Source organism: Alosa sapidissima, chromosome 21 (genome assembly GCF_018492685.1).
Source record: "Alosa sapidissima isolate fAloSap1 chromosome 21, fAloSap1.pri, whole genome shotgun sequence".
Lineage (NCBI taxonomy): Eukaryota > Metazoa > Chordata > Actinopteri > Clupeiformes > Clupeidae > Alosa > Alosa sapidissima.
Genome location: NC_055977.1, coordinates 7,032,257 through 7,055,940, shown reverse-complemented (window position 1 = coordinate 7,055,940; position 23,684 = coordinate 7,032,257). Strand labels below are relative to the sequence as shown.

Genomic DNA, 23,684 nt, shown 5'->3' with positions numbered 1-23,684 from the left:
ATTGGGCATAATGCTCTAATCCACTTTCTCTCAGCGGCTATGGGTCATTTTACAGTCAAAACCTCTTGGTGAATCTACATGTAAAAGCAACTAATTGTGTCATCATTGTCATATAGTTTGGACTGGTAAACTGGCTAATTGGACAGGTATCCTTAACAGGCTAAAGGGCCATTCACACCAAGAACAATAATGATAGTTATATAAAAAAAAGTAATATGAATGCAAGCGTCGACAAATAAACTATAACGATATGAAGAACAATATTGTTAGCCTGTGTGGATGCTTTTATTGTCATAATTACAGTTATTGTTATCATTCTCGGTGTGAATGGCCATTAATGTTGTAGTGAGGTATGGGTCCTGAATTGGCCCTGAATTGGCCTAAGCATCAGCATCAAAGACCACTTAATTAGATTACACAGAATTTTACACATACTGTGACGGCTCATTTCTGGTGAAATACTGACTATCTGGTGAAACACTGGCTTCCTTTTTCCAGATGGATAATGTCTTCAAGTGCTCTTCCTGCCCAACACGTGATGTCTACGCAGGTGCTACGGGCATAAACTTTAAGTATGAACCTTTACAACACAGAGTACTTAGAATTTATGTCCTGAGATTTTTTATGTTGCTCTGTCAGGGCTGCTACTAAGGCTGGTCACAAACACATGAAAAACTCAAATTTTATTAAAAAATATACATGGATTTCTATGCAACGTCACGAAAACATGCGTGCGCAACTAAGAGGCAGAAAGCACCAGAGAACAGCATAGAACAGTGCTCTCCATGAAAAGAATAAAATTCGTTTTTGTGCTGAAAACTGCACCAATTCAAAATCACGATGGTTAGAGAATGTTCAATATGTTCAATATCCCTAACAGAATGCATGTCTTCGCCAAAAATGACAAAATAAGATGTTATATTAATAATGCAAATGAACGGCAAACTCTGAAATATAGTCTGAAATGAGATGTTATTATCATTGAGACAACAGGGGTATACAAAAAAATTGCGATTGTAGCTTACAGTAGCCAACTATTAGGTTAAGTTTATAACGTTGTGGAAGGCCACCAAGCGTCTTCTGCCCCACGTCTGCGCGAGCATCTAGTTTTGTTGGTAAACTGGAAACCCGTCTATAAAGCATTTACATACCAAATTCAACCCAGACCAAGGACAATGCAGAACAGGGTGACATGAACAACAACCAAGCAAAGAACAAACACAAGGGCTTAAATACATGAGGAATCTAAATCAGATGACACATGATAGGACAAAAACAACAAGACAGAAACAGGTGGGAACTAAACAAGGGCAGGAAGTGACACGTGACAGGTGAGGGCGGGTTCAAAAACACAATAGGCGTGTTCGTCTTCATGCAGATCTGTACAGATCTGACTTGATGTGATGCATGCTGGGTTGAACACAATGGAGCTCTCCATTGTGTTCAACCCTGCATGCATCGTATCAAGTCAGATCTGCATGAAGACGAACACGCTTAATGGTAGTAGCACATGCAACTATAAATAGTTCAGTTTCAAAAACACATATGTGCCATTTTAAAGAAGTTTCATAAATCATTTTAATTGTGAATTTCAAGTAATATCAATCAAAATAATGTAGGGTTGTTTTGATTAGATTTATTTTTACTTAATCTAAATAAACAAACAGCAGTTTGATTATTATAGCAGTGCGTGTGAGATGAGGGTCTGACGTTAGCCAGGCTAGTGCGACCAAGGGACATAGACCAAACAGAGCACTGACAGTCACACTTCATGACCAAAAGCTATACAACTGTGGAACTATTTTTGTTCATGGTCAACATGTATCTTATAGACCCTTTCAAGAGAGTTCCATTATCAGCATCATAGTTGGCCCCACAAGGCTTCCGTTTTAACATTCCATATGTTATCTTAATGCAGAGGAAGTAGATTGGGAACCAAATAGAATGTTTAAGCATTGTTTTTGTTTTTATTGTGGAAAGGGTCTATATGCCATGTTTTGTATCTGATCTACAATGCCTCCTCTCCAACAGGGCAGGGTCTTCCTCGGTGGTAGTGAAGATGAGACTTACTTTCCACACACGAATGTTGAATCCTATTGTGGTGAAATTCCTATTCATCGACCAAGTGACTGAACACCCACCCAAAGATCTGCAGATTAACCTTGAGTATACAAGATGTGAGGACATCATCATTCTCAGATTATGAATCTTATTATGTAAATCTTATTATCTTCACACAAAAATGACGATAGCGTTTATTTACAAAGTCACTAAACAGTGTGTCAGCTGAAATTGGTGAAGAGAACTTTGAGAGAGATTGGTGAAGAGAGCCGAACGTTGGCTGTGTCTTTTCACAGATGTGCAGACGCCTGTAGCTGCCACTGTCTGCACCACACCCAGGGAAGATCTACCTCTGCAAAGACCAGCTCCTGAATAACTGTCCAGGTCACCAGAATTTTACAAAAAGTGCAGCATATCCTCAGCCATGGAGTTATTTACAATGCATTTCAATACATTTCAATTTACGATACATTTCAATTCCAGCAGGCAGCGGGCCAACAACAACCACCACAGCAAGCCTTGTGTTTCTCTTCTGTAAGTTCTTCTGCTGCTTCTGAGAACTTGGCTAGAATATGGGCAATGGTAGTGTAGTGGTTAAGGAGCTGGGCTAGCGTGCAGTAGCCTGAAAAGTTGTATGTTCAATTCCCGGCTTCCACCATTGTGTCCTTGAGCTAGGCAATTAATTGCTCGGGACAATGTAATCCCTTGTAATATACACAATGTCATGGTTGTTATATAGTTTGCTTATACAATTATCCCCTCAGAAAGCCTTGTGTTTGTGTTCTGCAAGTTTTTGTACTGCTTCCGAGAACTGTGCTAAAAAATACTGTATGTTTGCTTATAAAACTGAACTCGTAATACCTGAGATCACCACCAGGGGGCCCCAACACCATTGGAGTGGCGAACTCTGCCTCCCCTCTTGTCCAGAACAATTTACTGCTTGTTCTTTTACAGTTCATAATAACTACAGAGCAGGCTTCAAATACTCTCATTATAAAACTGAAGTCCTCATTTCGGTATCAGATTAGCAGATATAATATATTTCACAATGTACTGATGAATTATGGTTTGGTCTCAGTTCACAGTAAAGTTGACAATTCATCTTTTCCTTGTGTGTGTGTGTATGTGTGTGTGTGTGTGTGTGTGTGCGAGAGAGAGAGAGAGAGATGGCTCACAAACATCCTAATTTGAAAGTAGGGCAGTTGATGCATCATCAAAGCTAAACTATATATGAATTGACCTGAAGGGTATTTCACAAAACCTAGATAAAGGACTAAACTGGGATTTTTTGGGTTATTCTGGATGAATTTAGCCTTGACTTGGTTTCACAAACGAGATGGCACATAATTTACCATGGGGATTTATTCTCTGCACCTATCGAGTTCTATTGGCATATGTGAACGAAGCCGCCACATTGCTTGGGGCAAACACCACTGTCTTTGGGCAACATTTGCCGGCAATCGGAGACGCCTGTCTGATTTCCCGTCAGTCACATGTTGCTCCATTGGCCTCCAGTGATTGATGGCCCCACCATGATGGTGGCGCTATTTATGTACGTTCTGAAGCCCAATGCGGTATCTAGCTTTCTAATATCTTTGGTGTCCTGTGCAGCAGGCATGCGCACTTATGCAAGGGGATACAACCCAACACGAAGTGTGGTCCAGATGGCGTTACAGGAATAGAGAAAACTGCAAATAAAAATTAGTAACAATTTAATGAAGATATTGTCAACCATTCAGTAATGTGACCTGCAAGCATAATTTGTGAACTATGATGTAATTATGACCGCCGCGCAGCGAAGCGGCGGTCATATAGGTTTAGTCAGTTTTTTTTTTTTTTCTTTTTCGCATGCCCAAATTTCCGTCAATGATTCCCGGGACGCTGAAAGACCGGGGTACACAAAACTTGGTGGGCATGTAACCCCACATGGATAGCATGGAACCATCGTTTTTCGTTTTGATCTGTAGCCCCCCCGCTGGACTGGACCCCCCGAAAGGAGGGTAGGGCAGACACAGTTTTCTGTGAATATCTCGAAAACCGTAGGGTTTAGGAGGACCATTTTTTTTTGTATGTTGATCTCAAGGGGCCATGTCAACCCATTCCATAACCACTCATTTCATGTATAGCGCCACCTAGTTAAACACAAAAAAGTAAAAATGAGGTGTTGTAATTGAAGGTATCTGTGACCTAACATAGTCAAAACTGCACGAAATTGGAAGTGTAGGATCAATATGACACCCTCTGTATGCACGCCAAGTTTTGTGGAATTCCGTTCATGGGGGGCCACACAATAAATTAATTTATGTTACTATACACCAACTGGCCTGTAGGTGGCCGGAGACAGTTTTCGGTTAATATCTCGAGAACCGTAGGGCCTAGGAGGTCCACCTTTTTTATGTATGTTGGTCTTAAGGGGGCATGTCAACCCATCCCATTACCACTTATTTCATGTATAGCGCCACCTAGTTAAAAATGAAAAAGCCAAAAATGAGGTGTTTTCATCACAATATCTCTGGCTGACAAGGTCAAAACTGCACGAAATTAAAAGTGTAGGATCATTATGACACCCTCCGAATGCATGCCAAGTTTTGTGTACTTTCGTTCATGGGGGGCCTTACAATAAAATAATTTATGTGTATATTTAGTGATGTATACCAACAAGGATTCCCGGGACACTGAAAGACCGGGGTACACAAAACTTGGTGGGCATGTACCCCCACATGGATAGCATGGAACCGTCATTTTTCGTTTTGATCTGTAGCCCCCCCGCTGGACTGGACCCCCCGAAAGGAGGGTAGGGCAGACACAGTTTTCTGTGAATATCTCGAAAACCGTAGGGTTTAGGAGGACCATTTTTTTTCCGTATGTTTGCCTCCAGGGGTCATGTTAACCCATTCAATGTGCACACATGTGCATAAACAGATACACACGCACACACATACATTTACAGGAATCATAAGTATGACACATACTCACACAGTAGACATATGTACGCATGCATGCACATGCACAAACACACATACACAGGCAAACACACAAGCACGCACATACACACACACACACACACCCACACACATAAACATAAACTTGTACACGCACACATGCACACAATTCAAGAATTTTTCCCGTCATCTACTTCCTGAATTTTTGGTCATTGATACCCGGGACACCGAACCACCGGGGTACATGAAATTTGGTGGGTATGTAGCCCCACTAGACTTTTACGGAAAAATTTCATTTCATCCCCCGGGATTTTTTCTTTGAATATGTGGATAAGTATTTCATTAAGCTTTTCATGTAGCAGCTCAATATTGACGATAAAGCTATTTTTAAAGTATTTTTACTGTAAATTAAGTAACGTGGCGGTAATGACATGCTGTTTTGGTAATGACATAGTGTTTTGGTAATGACAAGCAATGAAAAAATGGGAATGTTTGAATAGACAAAAATAGGGACTAAACTAAACCAGAAACCTCTAAAAAAAATTCTAGAGAATCACATGAAACAATGGCATAAAACAGCAGAAAATATGAAAATACAGACCATAACTATATTGAGATTATTACCGGTAGGAAAAAGATGGCATGGTTTAACAATGCATATTTCAGGCCTAAAATGAAACCTCCTTGAAATATGGATTATTTATGTTTTTTTTTTCTTTTTGTTGTTTAATCTGCATCCCTAGGAAGATACAAATAAATGTTTCATGGCAACTGGTCATTGACAATTCTTAGGTATACTTCCAATGTTAAATGTGTGCTAGAGTGGACATCTGTAAAAGTTAAGGTTAAGTCAGTATAAGGTTAAATATTTGCATAAAATATTTGTAGGCCTAGCATTTATTATTATTCCTTGACTGACAGAAAAAAGAGGTCTTCCTATACTTTCCCCCTGTATTCTCTAGACCTTTCTGCTAATGTCTTGGGAGTCATGCTGGTTGAAAAAAATTGGGTAAATTAGTTTTAGGAAGTAAGGTATCTCACTTGAGTTTCATTGCAACATCACACCATTAGGCTTCTTTAGCTTAATTTCTAAACAGATGATAAAATATAGATGGTGAAACAGAAAACTTGTCATTACCGCTATCCCCTGTCATTACCGCCATCACCATCACGACAAGTTTTGTGTTGGTAATGACTGTTGCGGTAATGACATTTTTCATCTTATTTCAGGAAAAAAGATGCTAGGTCATGGATTTGCTAACATCATTCATCAGCTAGTACAACATGAACTTTAAATACACATAAATAATGTGAATATTTCATTTTTTTCATAAAAATATTGCTGCAACAGCATTTATGGTAATGACGCTGAATAAGTCTACTCCATGATCAGAAGGAACACATGATTAAATTACTTACTTTTTCAGACATCAGATATCACTCTTCTCTCATGGCTGACATGTGCTTCCCTGTCACTATTCATTTCCATGGTTACAGCACAAACAAGTCTTATCCTAAAAAAATCCTAGTAGTAATCATAGACTGTCGTGGTAATGACGGTATTGTTTTAATGAAATGATAACATTTAATCACATTTTAAGAGCAGAAAAGTTTGAAAGTCTGGTTTGGGGACAAGGCCTAAGTAGCCAAATATTGGTGTTAAAAACAGTTTTAAAAATATAAATCATAAAGATTTTAGTGTATTACTTTTTTTGGTGGTGCAATAAACATTATTTGAAATAACTAAACTATTTATTTTGTAATATAGTATTTCTAACATGAATTTATAACCTGGGGACATAAAGGTTCCCCTAATTGAAGAATGACCCTAATAAGGATAGGACGATGTTCACATGAAGTGTAATTCCCATTTCTTCTTGAAGCCGAAATAAATCTGAGGATGTTTATCGGACATGCTTGGTTTTTACTGCAGGTACGTTAATCTTGTAATATCAATAAGGACCTAGGTAATGTTACCATTAGTGTTGGTTGAGTGATGGAGGCCCATTTGATTGATTGCATTTGTAGAAAACTATAAATGCGGTTATACCAAGCAAATTGATAGCAGCACTGTTTGTATCTTTCGACTGTCATTTATTGCACGTGCTACAAAATCATTCTGTGCAATGGAAGATTTACCAACGTTACACCGGTCTGATACAGTTTTGCCTATACATGCGTGAGACTGTTTATTTTGTTTTAAGTGCCTGCAGGGTGTGAGAGGGGAATCGATGTGCTTTGATTACAGCTTGGTAGTTGTAGTCTGTGAAATTAAAAATCACGTGTGTGTGAAGTATCCAAACAATGACACCTTCATTTCATTATGGCTGCTTTAGCAACACACCTTAAGCTACTGTGTAGTGGGTCCCATTTAGAAGTGGCTACTTCATTCGCGCTTTCCTTGACTCATGGAGCTGCGTGAATGTTATTACAACTTTTCGCCACGATATGGCAGTTTAAGTCCGCTTGATACTGTAAGGCGTAAGCCATTTGTTTCCAAAGGAGATTTTATTTGTGTCGCCAGCATAGCCTATTGACAATTTATGTTGTAAATAGGCCTACAGTACCTTATAATCCTACCTGTAGCTTAGGGAAGCTATCAGCTTTCTATTAGGATCTAGTTTGTTAGTTACCGTTTTGTCATAACTCCCTGATGCATTTTTGCATTTAGAATAGCCAGAGCGTGTATATATCTCAATCGGAAAATTAAACAATATCGGGTGCCTATGGACTAGGCTGGGTGAACCCAGCCTGATCTGCCCACTATTTATTTTTTGATTTCTTAAAAGATTGAGCTTGGTCTGATGAAAGCCAGACTAGCCATGGACCTCAGTTACACAATGCAAGGGAACATGAATCAGCCTATATTTGCACGAACAATAACGGACAAAAGCTCTTCAACTTTGGCCCGTTAAAATGTGTATGAACAGTCTAGCGAATCATTTCATCAAGGCCCATTTGGACATGTCAGTTATTTGCACCACTGGTTAGATGTAAAACAGCATTTCGTTTCAGACTACTGTTACTTAATTTGTGCATTAACAATAACGTTTCAGACTACTGTTACTTAATTTGTGCATTGACAATAAAGTATTACATGAACTAAAGATGACTAAAATCTTATGTAGAAGAAGAAACATTCACAAAAAATCCATCCATCCAAAAATTACCTTTGTTTTTGATAGCTGTTGAAAACGGCATGGAACTGACAGAGATGTTTTTGTTCATAAATAAATAAATAAATAACATTATGCTGATACCTTTTGCTTTTCCCAAATACAATGTAGCCTACAGGTGTAAATGACCTTTCATCAATCCAGTTGCAATGGATGAACTGTGATGAACTGCCCTACTTGTGATTGTTTAGAGATTTTAAAGGTTTTATAACAATGCTACATCTTCTTTGGCTATTCTACAATCTATTCACCTTTTCAGCACCAGTAGGCTACTTTCTGTGCAGCCGCACACACACACTCAGGCATGCCAAACAAGCATACACAAAAGTTTCAAGAGTGGGGGATGGAGTAAAATATGGAGACAAATTGAAGTGTGATTTATTTTCGCGGAACGGATGTACAGGACTGAGCGGCGGTCATATTTTGTACCGCTATGTGGTACATCTAGTTTACTATTGCTTCAATTACTTGACATTATTTCTGGATTTACCCACATTGTGGTGAGTATATGTTTTATGAGTCTCTACAGAGTTTGCCGTCTAGTGGTGGTATGATGCCAATTTATGACATATAACTTAAAATCGCATAAAACTTCAATTATTATCAAGTGACCACAAAGTGGACTTATACAAAATATACACTTTATAAATATACACTTTCTTCATCACTGCATTCTGATTTCACCAGGATGAATGGGTTTGCCATGTTCAGATAAGATCCCTGATTTTGTTAAGCCAAAAGTACATTTTGATGCTGAAATATCAACCACCATACTGCAAATCTGGCACTTCAAATATCTTATGATGTCATTAGGCTGAGGGGTGAGGACAGGACAGGGTTTGAGAACACGTTTGTTAGAGGTAGGCTAGGCACATGCGATCCATGCCAATATATCCAGCCTCAGCTATAATACTTTGTGGTATGCAGGCAAACGGATCTTGATCCGGCATGATTGTGTGTTAATCAATATGTCAGCATGAATGCTGCTAGATTAAACTTAAACATTAGAAATGTAAGAGCTAATTTATAAGGACAGTTTGAAGTCAAGTTAATTTAACCCAGTGGTTCTCAAAGTGTGGGGTGGTCCCCAATAGAGACATTACAGGTTGGACTTGATGAACAGGAGGGAATTTGTTTTTTACAAGGAAGATCAAAAATTCAAAACAAAATAGCCACACACAAACATAAGAGTCATAAACAGACTGACAAATGAATTAAAGTAACATCTGATCCAGCAGACCGAAACAGGAAATGTAACATGGAACAAAAATGCAAAAAAAAAAGTTACCATTTTGTCGGGTTGATGGGGTCAGGTGGGGCTTGAAAATTCCCCACCTCCAAAGTGGGCAATGACAGAAAAAGTGTACTGATTTAACTGAAATTAGCAGAGAGACAAAAACAGCATGACAAAAACAAAAGATGGAGACAAAAGTCTATCATTGTCTTCTTGCCTATATGGATTTTATGGCTATTCATATTCCCAGATTAGACGTTTATTGGTGATAAAGGTTTATGCAATAGTAAGTCCCTGCCCCCCCCCCCTACATACACAGCACATTATTTCATCAGGAAGCTTCTCCAACACACATCCCCAACATACTTACAGCACACTGCCCACACACACACTACACACACACACACACACACACACACACAGTCACTGCTCCACTCCCCTCCCGCCCACACACACATCTTCACTGTCATCACTCACATACATCATACATCCAGTACTCTGCTTGCAATAGTAAGTCCCTGCCCCCCCCCTACATACACAGCACATTATTTCATCAGGAAGCTTCTCCAACACACATCCCCAACATACTTACAGCACACTGCCCCCCCCCCCCCCCCCCCCAATACACAGCACATTGTCTCATGAGGAAGCTTCTCCAACACACATTTTGCACACTGCCCTCTCCCCACATACACAGCACACTATCCCATCTCCCCTGTCATCCCCCCAACACACACACCAAGACCCCTGGCAGTTGGGTTAGCCTCTTGAGCCGTGGATCTGCCCAAGGTTTCTTCCTTGGTAAGGGAGTTTTTCCTTGCCCCTGTTGCTCTTGGGTGCTCCTTGTTGGTGCCCCCCACCCAATCCCAATCCTCCCCCACCTTTTTTATGCAGACCTTGCCACTTAATCTACTAAACCCCTCTTCTACTGCACTCTTTACCCCCCCCCCCCATTAATGCACAAATAGGCTGACACCAGACATAATTTCACTGCATTTCTTACTTCCAGTAACTATATGCATGTGACAATAAACTTCCTTGTATCCTTGTATCCTTGTATCCTTCCAGTCAGGTTTATATTAGAGAGCAAAGTCACAGTTCTTAATTTGACCTCTGACCTTGACCTCACCCCTAGGATATCCGCTGTCTGGAACACAACAATCGGTCAAGCCAGTAGCCTTTCTCTTCTATCTGGATGTCACCAATCGTAAAATATAGCTGATCTCCACCGAATACCGCTGAATAAGATTTGTATGCTTTTTAAAGGTCCCTTTCCACTCATTTACCTTCTGTCTTTGTAGACTGTGAAATTTGATTTGATAGGAATTTTAACATGTTTCCCAAGTGACTGGGTTATCAGATTTAAAAACATCTTCTTCAAACATTTTGGAGAGCTACTTAGAAACTGTTGGAGACCCCTAGTGTATATACTACAGCGTTGCAGAGTTTCATTTGTATGACATATTTCTTTCCCTCATAGATGGAAAAAGTCATCAGTAATTGTGAAGATGAAACTTCTTTTTAACTTATCATACATGAATACTATTGTGGTCAAATTCATGTTCATAAACAAGATCATGGTGAATCCACCCAAAGACCTCCAAGTTAACCTAAACGGGATAAACCTAAACTTGGCATGAGGTAAGGATTTCTTAACAATATCCATGTGATGCCATCACAATATACAATACACAATACTCTGCCTAATAAAATAGCCTAATGTCCTTAGTCATCAAGACACAAACCCAAAAGAAAATAATATTTTTTAAGTCCCAATATTTACAAAGGGCACTAACCAGCCAGTGTTGGGTAGGAGTTGTAAAGAGAACTTGAGCTCAAGGATGCCTGTTTATTCTCACAGAATGATGTAGGCCTACCTGTACATCCGCCTCTTCCTGCCACAGTCTAACTTCTCTCTGCTGCACACTGGGGAACGGCCACCTCTGCACAGACCAGGACATGGCACCCTCTCACTCCAGACCTACCGTAATTTCTCAACTATTAGCCGAGGTTCATATATTGATTTAGCTATGAGGTTAAGGGCAGTTAATATAGTATTAATGAGTGTTTTTTTACTTGCATAAAACACTGTCCTGCAGTTTATACACAATGTGGCTAATACACAGGAAATCACTGTACAAGAAGACATGGGATCCTCGAGAGCCCAGCACATTCTCTGTCATCTATACACTCACAGGTTTCTCTTACGCCTGTGTAGACTCAACAACCTAGCCTGGCGAGCCAGACCCACATTAAAATGTAGGGTCTGGGCACTCACTGTTCGCAGTGCTCAGTCCGAGGGGCGGGATAATCAGTTGTCTTTCAAATTCCCTCTGCACGCAATAGGACGCAATAGGATATTTGTTTTCAAGTAGCAGGGAATTCAAGCCAAACCATTGCAACTCTGCCATCAATCATTATGTTAAGCCCACCAAACGACTCTATACACAATTTCAATGTCCTGATTAAGTTTCGATTTCTGGAGCTCACAAGCCAACGGAGAGTTGCTAGACTAGACCTGGCAGCAAATGTAATTTGCTGCCGCTAGGGGCGCGTCTAGATTTCTAGGCTATCAACAACCACTGTCTCTTCTTAATCATGCTCCTCCATGTCTTAAGAGATTGAGCATATTGTTTGCTTATAAAACTGAAGCCTTCATTTCAATACTTTCAATACTTCATTTCAGTCTTAATTTTTGTCAACTGAGCAATTTTGAAACTAGTTTTGTCACTTCACACACAGTACTAGTATAGTACATTTACTATACAACATGCACTTAGTTTATTAAGCGTTTCTTATGCGTTATGGTTTGTATATTATAGTATTTGTTTATTTTCATTAAACTATTGATTGAATTGAAATCGTTGTTTGTTTTTGCTCTCCTATTCTCCTTAATGTAGTCTTACCAATGTTTTAAATTGTTTACTGTTAAATGTAACTATTGTATTGTTGTTACTTTGTATGTTGCTTTGGACAAAAGCGTCTACCAAAACCCATAACCATAACCATATCTAATTCTGAATTAGCACAAGTAAACATGCATGTATGTGTGCAAATTTATGTATGCTGTTCCTTTTTTCAATATTCTTGTATGGGCTAAGAGTTTCGATACCGACAACTGATCTATGACTAATAAAAATATACTCCAGGGTGTTGACAACTGCTCAAAAGAAGCCTAATCTTTTCCCAAAGAGGTCTGTTCAAGATAGGAATAAACAAGTCCAGATTTAGAAGACATTGTAAGCACATCTGTACATCTCTGTGTGTTTTCACTGGTACTATGTTCTCACAAAACCCAACCGAGAATTTCAACCCCAATTTAAAATATAGCCCTTCAACCCTGATTTCAAATATAGCTGTTTGGCAGTTTATGCCAGACCAGAAGTAAGCCGACTTTGAACATACATGACTCACTATAGAATAACTAATCTTGAAATATCAACAGAACTAATACAATTGCTTGTATGGTTTTAATAAAGCAAACTCTGCATACTGAAATGTAGCCAATTTTACACAAAATAAGTTATTGTCAGACATTTAACAATAAGGCCTGAGAACAGTTTAATGGTACATTTTACTGTCCAATAGCATTGTTGTTTTCACTAACTTCATATTTATGTTATTCTATACTTTCATGCAAAGTACAGTGTCACATTTGTGTCATTTGTACAGCTTCTACATGCTGAAAGACAGATCACCACCTATTGCTTATTATGATATATGACAAAACAGATACTGCCATAAAACATGAATTGGTATAATTTCCTTTTGAAACAATGACATGACTTAGGACAGAACAAATAAAACAAATAACAATTGTAAAAGGTTTTTTTCCCCCCACACAATTCACATAATCTTCCTCATGACCAATGACCAGTGTTTTTTCACGCTCAAAGGCAAGTCTACCATTTTAGCCATGTTAGCAGTTTATCACTATTTAAACATAGGGAGAAAATGGATAGCATGCTGGTATGACCTACAGAAGGGCAATGAGAAACCTACACTTACACAGTCATAGCAATCTGAAATCACAAAGATGAAATGATATTATTAGTGGTTTGTAAAAGATTCTTTAAAAAAATACATTTAAAAATGTAAAAAAAAAAAATACAGGCACATAAAATAAGTTCTGCAATGTGAGCCTGCATGACTTTGCAAGATGCTATCTCAGAATAAAACTCCTGTTCTGGCCCAACCTCAAGTTGGCTTTGGTGCTAGAAGAACAATAAGCAATGCCTGCTTCAAAGAATTATCTCCTAATTGAAAATCGTACTATACTCTAGCTCAGTGTTTTTCAACCTTTTTTGTGCCACGGCACACTTTTGACACTCAAAATGTCCCACGGCACACTAACATCCTGTGTGAAGAAATAATAAACATACCATACGTGAAGCTGGCTTATGTGTTAGCAGTTGGGCATACTCGCCAGAGTCAAGTATGGTGGATTTTAGCAGCTCACCTTACGAAAGGTGTTATAGTGTCCTGCCATGTCTGTCCGCTTGAATCTGATTGGTCAGAACACCTTGTAAAAAAATCGTTGTTTACTTTATGTTAAAGGTATACAGGTAAAACCCAGAGAGCGAGGATTTACTGAGGATTGACTTCAGTATATGGCTTCGTCCATATTGTCATCACTGTCGGCACCGAAGTCTTCTCCGTTGTCAAAGTAGGACATGATGTAATCAGTTTCCTGCCAGGGGAAATCAAAATGTGAGTTACACGGCATGAAAGGTATTTCGCATTGCATTGGAAATAGCTAAGTAACTTCTCTTCTTACGTCTTCAATGTCTTCGTCATCATAATCATTCTCCTCTTCTGGTTCCTCATCTTCTTCACTCTTCTTCTTTTTGTTCCCTTCTCCGTCTTCCTCCTCTTCGTCAGACTTCCCTTCCGCCTCTTTCTTTTCTAGTGTCTACAGATTAAAACATGGTTACTCATGGCAAAATCAAATTGACATTTTGTTAAATACTGCCATAAAATTGCGACTATCTCATAGGTCAAAGGTTACTGAGAAATGTTCACCCTGCCAATGTCAGTGGTTTAATTTTTATAGAATAGGGGTGTAGCGGTGCAAAAATCACTGTTTGGTGTGTACCTCGTTTTTGAAGTCTCAGCTCGGTGAATTTTCAGTACAGTAAGCTGTAGATATTGTTAACCTAAAATTCACTGAAAATATTTTTGATGCGCATGGGAATATTATTTTGAAAAGGTGTCAAATGTTTTTTTTGATGTTAATTGACTAAACTGACATATGGTCTGCTATTTAACATGTTTGTGTGGGAACTTGAATTTGAAGCCTACTGTTGATTATTATTAAATTAAATTCAATTTGGTACATTCTTAAATACACTGTATTACACTGTAATACACTTAAATAGTACCCTGGAAAATCCAGAGTTCTCGCAAGAGCACAATTTGAATTGTCTCTGTAAGACACTCTGGCAATGAGTAATGATGAACGTTACTTTTGCCACTCGTATCGCGGGGAGCCAATCACGTATCTGATATAGGCGGGCCAGAGGCGAGCTAAACAGATGACAGTCGTAGTGTTATCCAATTGCGACTAAGTCCAGAATCAGTCAGTAAACATTGGTCGTATTGTGTTATCCAATTGCGTGCAGTGAGATTTTCAAATGCATGCTTGGTGCCGCCCCTCGAGTTAGGCCATTACATTATTCGTGGCCAGACCCTTAATCTTTCTAGATTACCAGGGTCTGGAATCTCCAGGCTACTTAAATAGACTATAATACCACAAAACCAATGCACTGGATTGTACCTCTAATTTTTCGATAATCTCTTCTTTCCCCACTTCCACCTTCATCTTCCTCTTCATTGGAGGGCGTGCCTCTGTGTAACATGAGATTTGTTCATTTTAAAGACACAGTGTGTATTTCATGTGTGTAACACAGCTCTATCTCGTGTGTGTATAGCGTTCACCTCTCCTTATGGGCTACTTACTGGCCTTTTGGGGCTCTCGAACTTTGATGCAAAGTTCCTTTGGCAGCCGACTCCAGTCTGCAACACAAACAGCAGCTAATTCAACACAACATCAACTTGACGACTTAACAACTATGGAAATGGCCATCCATTTAACATTGAACTCCCTGCATTAATAATTTCGACTAAGTTATCCTTTTCTTTGAAAGTTGGTTTAGTTTTCTGTACCTCTGCATTTTGATTGAAACACTGAACTTTTGCACCTTGCTACATACATTTGCCTTGAGGCTTCTGTTATCTCTTACTCTCAATAAAACACACTTAACTATTCTGTTTACATAATATTCTACATTAGATTCAACAGTTAAAAGTATTACAGGTCAATGAGCAACCTATATGCGTCATATGCTTTGCTTGTGCACAGCACTTACGATGAAACAATTATGATGAAAATAAGTGTACTTTAAGTCACTTTAGATTAAAAAATGTGCGCACAACACAAGCTTTGGCCGGAGGGCTCAAGCAAAGTGGCAATCAAAGATCTTTGCTTTGACCATCTATACTTTACAAGCCTTTTGTCAGACAGGGCAGAGACCATCAGCATGCAAAATAAGATCGCCTTCATTGTTTGGGGATTGTATTGCTCACCTGGGGTCCACTCAATGGTGTTATTCTTGGGTTCCGAGGTCTGGTACTTGTCGGTGTATCTCTCTACATCTACAAAAGAGAACAATCAATGTACATCCACACTCACTTTACAATCCTATCGAGTTGTTAAATAGCACTATGTAGCTCCATTAAAACTGACAAGTTGAAAGTAAACGCCTAAAGAAAGTGGTTGAATTTGTAGTGCTATTTATGGCCATTGTCACACACACACACACACTTTACCACTCACCCTTCTTGGGTTTAGCAGGAACAATGTGAAATGGAAGGTTTTTTGTAGAAGCTCTGAGCTCTTGCTTGAGGGCGAGCATGTACTCCACTGCCTCTCCCGTCTGCAAAGGCACTGGCTGGAACTGCATAGGCTACAAAGATATTTAATTAGCTTCACACACTCTACCAAAGAAACCGTGTCAACATTTTAAAGAATAACAACAAAAACAAAGAGGGTCTTACAGGGAACAGGGGAGAGGGCTTGTTCATGGTCGGAGGCAGGGCCTCTCCTTTGTTGATGCCAAGGGCGTCGACATTGAAAGTATACTGGCCTCGTCCTCTGCCTCGTCCAGCCATGGCTATATCTACCAAACGAGATGGGAGAGATTGTATGCACGTCGAAATGATGGATCTCGAATTGCATTAAAACAATACACAAGTATATACAGGGTAACAACGTAACGTTACCACCGAAATTGCCAGCTACAACACCAGGAAATGACAGAAATGACAGCTTGTGACAAGACATTCGCAGCTGAACAGCTAACGAATAGGCTACCATAAGACCGAAGAGGATGTCAAAAACGTTCAGTTCATAAATCTGATATTTCCCTACGTACAGACAGCAAAAGCAAAAACGTGCAGGCCTCATACTTTTGTTGATTTGTGTGATTGTTCTCTACAAAGCAATTTAGCATACGTTACCTGTAGTACTCTAAAGGCGTAGCACGTTTCCTGGTGAACTGTTAACTTCACAACTGGAAAATGGCTAGGCAGATAGATTAAAAGGCCACTTTCCATCCAGGCATTAGCGATGGGGATGCCAGTGGGCAAATCTTCTTGCGAGGAGCTGGTGCTGCCCACATTCGTTCATTCAGCTGAACTTATACATGCTTTCCAACAACACGCACACCGACAGTTACAGCACTCCACTCTCATGCTTTCACGTGCCGAGTTACCATGTGAGTCGGCATGTTTACCTCTGAGGCGCTTAGCGCAAGCGCAGTAGCTCCAGCGCACGTCGGTGGTCCGACAGGAACATAAGAATCAGGGAAATCAATGCCTTGCATTGAAGGTTCCGACTTTCCTAAACGTCTTTTCAGAGTATGAGGTGATGTCACGGTAATTCCAATCGGTTTGGGGAAAATTGTGAAATGCAACTAAAATAAAAACAAATCACAACAAGCAAGCAGAGACAGACTAATAATGATGTTGTGTTGTGAAAAGTAGGCAAACAAAATTAATGAGATTAGGTTATCACCTTAATTGTTTAGACCTAGCTATCAATCTCAATCTAGGCTACTAATAATTCCACTTTGAATGAGGAATTTGTTGCCTGCATTTAAAAAAAAAATAACGGTAGGCAATTTACTTGCGATCTTTCCGACACATGTAGGGGGCGCTGTTGTATAAAGATTCCCTGATTCCACCTGAAGCAAAGAAGATGGTCTGTTGTAGGCTACAGTCACATAAAAGTGATGATAAACGACTTATTTATTTAACCAAGTTTATGATTAATAACATTATATTTTTAGTTATTCAATCTGTTTTTTTTTGTGGAGAATACATTGCCAAAACAAATGTAGTAAGTCAATGTGGTGGAGGAAGATAAACAGAAAGGTCTTGAGATGAGCTTTGATGAAAGGAGGGGCAGTCAGTCACTATTAACTAATAATAGGGTATTCACTCTATCTGGACACATAAGAACCATTCCAAATGGATTACTTGAATCAATTAAAGTGCCATTACTATGCCAGTGCAAACATTTCTAACAATCTGCACACGTCAATGGGATAAACCTTTGTACCACCTCCTCCCCACATATGACCTGCCCATTTCCAAATAAATTAAGACTCTTTCCTAAAATAGAACTGCATGTTTGATTAAGAGTCTGAAAAGATTTCTCAGCCAAACCCAAAAGATGGTTATTGTTGACTCATAAGGATTACAATAATTGACTCCCCCACCCCCATCCAGTCTCTTATGTGTATGATATCTAAGGCAATAGAAGGTTTTGGGTAGGTTCAAGGCTTTAATGTTCCAGTAGTTTGTTCTTTGGGAAAGGTATCTCAAGGGTTGAGATTTTTTGAGAACTATCGGAGAACATTTTTTGAGAACTATCGGAGAACATTCAACTGATGTAATCCTGACCATTTAACCTCTCTGATATCTGATGTTCTACAAAGCCTCTTACGCCATTTGATTAATTCGGATTACTTTGCAAATTCCTTGCTCCAGTGGTGTTTGCGTTGAAGATGTTGAGATTCCAAGGGAGTGATATTAAATATGTTAAACATGTATGTTAAAAATATTCATATCCACTTTTGAATTTGAATTTATGAGTCAGTTCAGATCAATCAAGCATTAGTTAAATACTGTGGCAATAATTTTTCAGTCTTGGACAAGGATCTAATCACTTATTTTCGCATATAGTGACCAACCAATCAAGGCATGGAACAATAAACAAAGGTCATTCTCTTTATTAATGCTATCGAATGTTGACAGATCTTGTAGTGACAGGTCCTCTGGGTTGGGAGGACAGCCTTCTCCAAATAAGAATAAGGCAGTGCCTTTCACCTTCCACTATTACTTCCCAGATAAGCTTACTACCTGAACTGTTTTCTGATATGTATTGCAAATGTCAAACAATAGTTAGAAGGGTCCATTTCACTTTTACTTAGATTATTCCATCAACAATTAGGCATCTCAAATACAAGGCTGTTAACAGAGCCTGTGCAAGGCCATGAGGCCAAGAGAAAGTATGAGACAATAAATGCAAGAGAACCCTTGCCAAAAACTATTATACCTCATAGTGTTTTGGGATAAAATATGATATATGTATATACACTAGATCTAGAAAGATAAAGATAGAAAGGAAGGAAAAGAAAGGAATCTTTTAGTATTGGGACATACTGTAGGCTACTACAGAGGTATTAAGACTGTAGGAACACTATAGAGGACAGGGATATAGATTATAATACTATACGGTAAACTTCACTTAGGTGATGAATCAGAACATGTGTGTGTGTGTGTGTGGGGGGGGGGGTATGATAAAAAGGGTAAATTAAGGGAATGGCATTTTAGAGAAGTGGGGATGTGTGTAAAAATGTAAAATAAAAATGTAAATCAGGTTTCTAGGCCAAGTATACTTATACAAGGAATTTGGCCTCTGCATTTATCCCACCCGAGAATTAGTGAACACTCAGAGCAAACAGTGAACACACAATGAGGTGAAGCACACACTGACCCGGAGCAGTGAGCTGCCTTGCTACAGTGGCACTTGGGGAGCAGTGAGGGGTTAGAGGCCTTGCTCAAGGGCACTTCAGCCGTGGATGTGGGCATGGGAGAGCAGTGCAGAGCCATTTCCCCCACCCACATTTTTCCTACTGATCAGGAGATCGAATCAGCAACCCTTCGGTGTGCGTGCGTGCGTGCGTGTGTGCGTGCGTGCGTGTGTGTGAATTAGTGAAGAAAAAAACAGCAAGAAGAGAAACAAAGAAACAAGAGAGAGGTGGGAAATGGGGAAAAATAATAATATTTGTAGTTAAAAATACAGTGTAAGCAGATACATCAGGTAGGAATAGGAACAACAGGAAACATGCTGAGATCTTTATTAAGGCCAGGGTGAGGTATTTTAAACAATTTGCATTAGAGATCTTTATTAAGGCCAGGGGGAGGTATTTTAAACAATTTGCACGTGTTTGTTCTTGCATATGGAATAAGGAAAAAGTGTCAGAGAACATAAAATTTAAAATTGTCCTACAGTGTTCATCATATGTTTGTTTTGGTTGTGGGTCTAACACATTATAGTGGAAGTCTCTGTGGTTCACCAGATTTAAAAATTGAGTCATTGAGCTATTATTAAAATATATATGTATTTGGAAAGGGTTTGACATACAGTTTGTTCTTATGTGGACACTACGCAAAGTTTATGATGGTATTTCCATAGTAACCCTCCCTGGCACACCTATTTGCCTCTGGTTGATTGGTTCTTACAACACTCTTACACATTGATACACAAATGTGACACTCACATGTAAATTCTGTGGGTGTGGGTTTGAAGATTATGAATCATTGTTGCAAAAACAAGAAAGAAACCCCAAGCGTAATTCATATCTCTCAAGAGGCCACACCTTCCTATCATTGTCCCTTGGTCCTTCATAAAAATGTGGCTTGATCCCTATCATGACAGATCAGCTTCCACTCTTGATAAAACAGTACACTCTTTAGAGAGACATAGGCCACAGGTCTTCTTTGCAGACGCTTAGACTCAGGAGGGATAGATTGTTGTGGTGTGGAACATTGTTTTTGTTTTATATATTTGAAACTCTAACTGAGGGAGCTGAAAAACATGCAGAAGTCAAGTGTGTGGCTGAGAGTGATCCTTTGTGGTGGGATCATCTGTGCTGGGATGTTCCTCTTGACAGGTCGGTTGTGGTCTGACATGATTTTTTCTCCTTTGGAACATATTGGTCCGTTAAATGTGCCAAGCTATTTTATCAAACTTGGCTACTGATGTTGACTGTTTGAAACAACATAGCTATTACATAATCACAGAAATGATTACCTTAAAGTTTGTCTTTATAGAGGTTTGATGCCATGAAAATATTTAAACACTTATTAAACAAACACTTCATAATGATGACAATTCAATTACCTCTAGGTTTAAATGTGAGTTTGCATATTTACTCAAATAGCCTCTATTACTGGAATGCAGAGAGAGAAAGAGGAACAGGAGGGAAAAGAAACATTTTACCAAAATATATGACAAATCATGAATAGCCAAGAAAACTTGATTCGGATGTAAGATGAAAAAGGATATTATATAAATGTATAATTCTGCTGAGTTGTAATTGTCATAATCAACAATAACAGTCAGTGGCTCAAAGCCATCCAGCTGTCACGGTTTCTTGCTCACTGGGTGAATATTAAACAGAGAGTCTTGTGAATGGAAATGCTCTGTATGCAATGGGATACACTGGGCTATAAGGAATAAACACTAGATGCCTGAAAGCAATCCGCAAGTCAATCAGGTTTTACGTCCTACGTGGTGTTATATTGATAGAAAACAGGTGGGTAGGGACATATTTACTTTATGCGTGTAGCCTTCATTTGAAATGTTGGCTTGTGCATTAACTTCTGATAACCGAATGCATAATGGGTTGTAAAAGTGTCATATGTATTTGATGTAGGCCTGTGTACTTAACATAACATACAGAGTGTGCATTTAGATGATGTAATAATAACATAACATTAATGTCAAGGTAAGAATCCAGACATTTCAGGGACAACATAAAATAATAGAGAGCAAGTTTATTTATTTATTTATTTGTATTTTTATTGTCTTTGTTGTATTGTTATTGTTTATCTGTCTATTGTTGTAAGCAACTTTGGGTTTGAGAAAGGCGCTATATAAAATAAACATATTATTATTATTATTATTATTATTATTATTATTATTATTATTAAGTACCTGAGGAATTACAGAATATATAAAAATGACGAAAGGTCTCTTTAACCTTTCCTACTTTATCATACTCTACATTAGGCCTTCAACCAGGAGTTGGAGTTGTGCGCTACCAACGGGAAGTTGAATCCTCTTCCTACTTCTTCTACCTGGAGATTGTCAACCGGACTTTTAACAACTCCCTCCTGGACACCACTTCAGTCTACTACAACAGCTTAAAGACTGAGGTTGAGGCTTTGGTGAGCAATTTTGAGTACAATATAGACCCTTTCAACAATAAAAACAAAAACAATGCTTGAACGTTCTATTTGGTTCCCAATCTACTTCCTCTGCATTAAGATAACATAACGGAAGCCTTGTGGGGCGAACTATGATGCTGATAATGGAACTCTCTTGAAAGGGTCTGACCAGAGCCATATAGATAGATCGATAGGTAGATAGGTCATTTTTTAATAACGATAATTTAGATACACTTATGGGGTGGGTGCAATTGCGTTTTCTGAATAATCTCCCGTCTTGGTTTTGTACAGAAATTAGGTCTAAGTGACACATACGTAAAAGGGAGAAAAAAATGTCACCTTCCGATATTTAGCAGGCTACGATATACGGTCTGGAATTTAATTTAATATTGTTGTAATGGTATGATACACAGTTTACACAATAACTAGATGTACCGCAGAGCGGTACAAAATATTTTTTCCACAAAAATAAATCACGCTGAAAGGCCTATATGATTCTAACTGTCTCACTAAATTGCATTATCCACACTCAATTCTCACTGGTATCTGCTAGACAACAAGTACCAAAACATGATTAGTTCATAGATTTCACATGTAAAATTCATTTTATACAACCCCACCCCCATCTTGCCTGTTCATAATTCTGAGAAATTCTTGAATTGTGTGCATGTGTGCGTGTACACGTTTATGTTTATGTGTGTGGGTGTGTGTGTGTGTGTGTGTGTTCGTGCTTGTGTATGCCTGCGTATGTGTGTTTGTGCATGTGCATGCATGCGTACATATGTCTACTGTGTGAGTATGTGTCATACGTATGATTACTGTGAATGTATGTGTGTGCGTGTGTATCTGTTTATGCACATGTGTGCACATGGAATGGGTTAACATGACCCCTGGAGGCAAACATACGAAAAAAATTGGTCATCCTAGGCCCTACGGTTCTCAAGATATTCACAGAAAACTGTGTCTGCCCTACCTTCCTTTCGGGGGGTCCAGTACAGCGGGGGGGCTACAGATCAAAACAAAAACCGATGGTTCCATGCTATCCATGTGGGGTTACATGCCCACCAAGTTTCGTGTACCCCGGCCTTTCAGTGTCCCGGGAATCCTTGACGGAAATTTGGACATGCGAAAAAGATTGATATACAATATTTATAACACAGTGTAATTATGACCGCCGCTTCGCTGCGCGGCGGTCATAATTACACTGTGTTATAAATATTGTATATCAATGCATTTATTGACTGTCAATTACTCAAAATCGTGGCTCTGTATCATTGAACAGTAGCCTATTCAATGCATTCTAATCCATTGTCTATCACTTCCGGGAACTTTTTGACGTTTACATGAACCACGTGACCTTAACGAATTTTAAACACCCATTGTCGCAACTCTCTATCTATAAGGCTCTGTATAGACCCTTTCAAGAGAGTTCCATTATCAGCATCATAGTTGGCCCCACAAGGCTTCAGTTTTAACATTCCATATGTTATCTTAAAGGTGCCATGTGTAAGAATTGAGGTAAAAATATCCAAAAAATTAGCTACACGCATCAAAAGAATGAGAAGAAATAAGGGCGATGATGTCATTAAAAAAATGACAAGGTATAGTGCTGCAGAGATATCAACCTGAATTAGCATGCTAAATCACTAGCCACAGCCCGACAGGTGTCATAATACCAGTTTCGGCCATGGGAGGCAGTATGCGGGCAACATAACCGCCAGCCAAACTGCAATACACGTTTCTCGGTTGTTA

The 23,684-nt window shown here is 39.0% G+C and overlaps 1 protein-coding gene and 1 long non-coding RNA gene across 3 annotated transcripts; both read right to left on the bottom strand.

The window, feature by feature from the left end:
• Positions 1–1,354: 1,354 nt before the first annotated feature.
• Positions 1,355–22,113, bottom strand: LOC121696058. The gene is made up of 3 exons (XR_006026230.1): positions 22,102–22,113; positions 18,745–18,749; positions 1,355–1,430 (listed from the first exon to the last, which is right to left on the bottom strand). It is a non-coding gene; the product is annotated as an uncharacterized LOC121696058 (long non-coding RNA).
• On the bottom strand, positions 2,034–17,217 carry polr3gla (RNA polymerase III subunit GL a). Of its 2 annotated transcripts, XM_042077369.1 has the most exons (9): positions 16,932–17,217; positions 16,470–16,591; positions 16,249–16,378; positions 15,999–16,067; positions 15,372–15,428; positions 15,190–15,260; positions 14,191–14,325; positions 14,016–14,103; positions 2,034–2,043 (listed from the first exon to the last, which is right to left on the bottom strand). In XM_042077369.1, exons 2-8 carry the CDS (start codon positions 16,581–16,583, stop codon positions 14,017–14,019), a joined length of 663 nt encoding a protein of 220 aa, XP_041933303.1. In that variant the 5' UTR covers positions 16,584–16,591; positions 16,932–17,217; the 3' UTR covers positions 2,034–2,043; position 14,016. The 2 variants fall into 2 exon arrangements, with proteins under 2 accessions (XP_041933303.1, XP_041933302.1); XM_042077368.1 differs by lacking the exon at positions 2,034–2,043 and having other exon boundaries at positions 12,865–14,103.
• Positions 22,114–23,684: the final 1,571 nt, after the last annotated feature.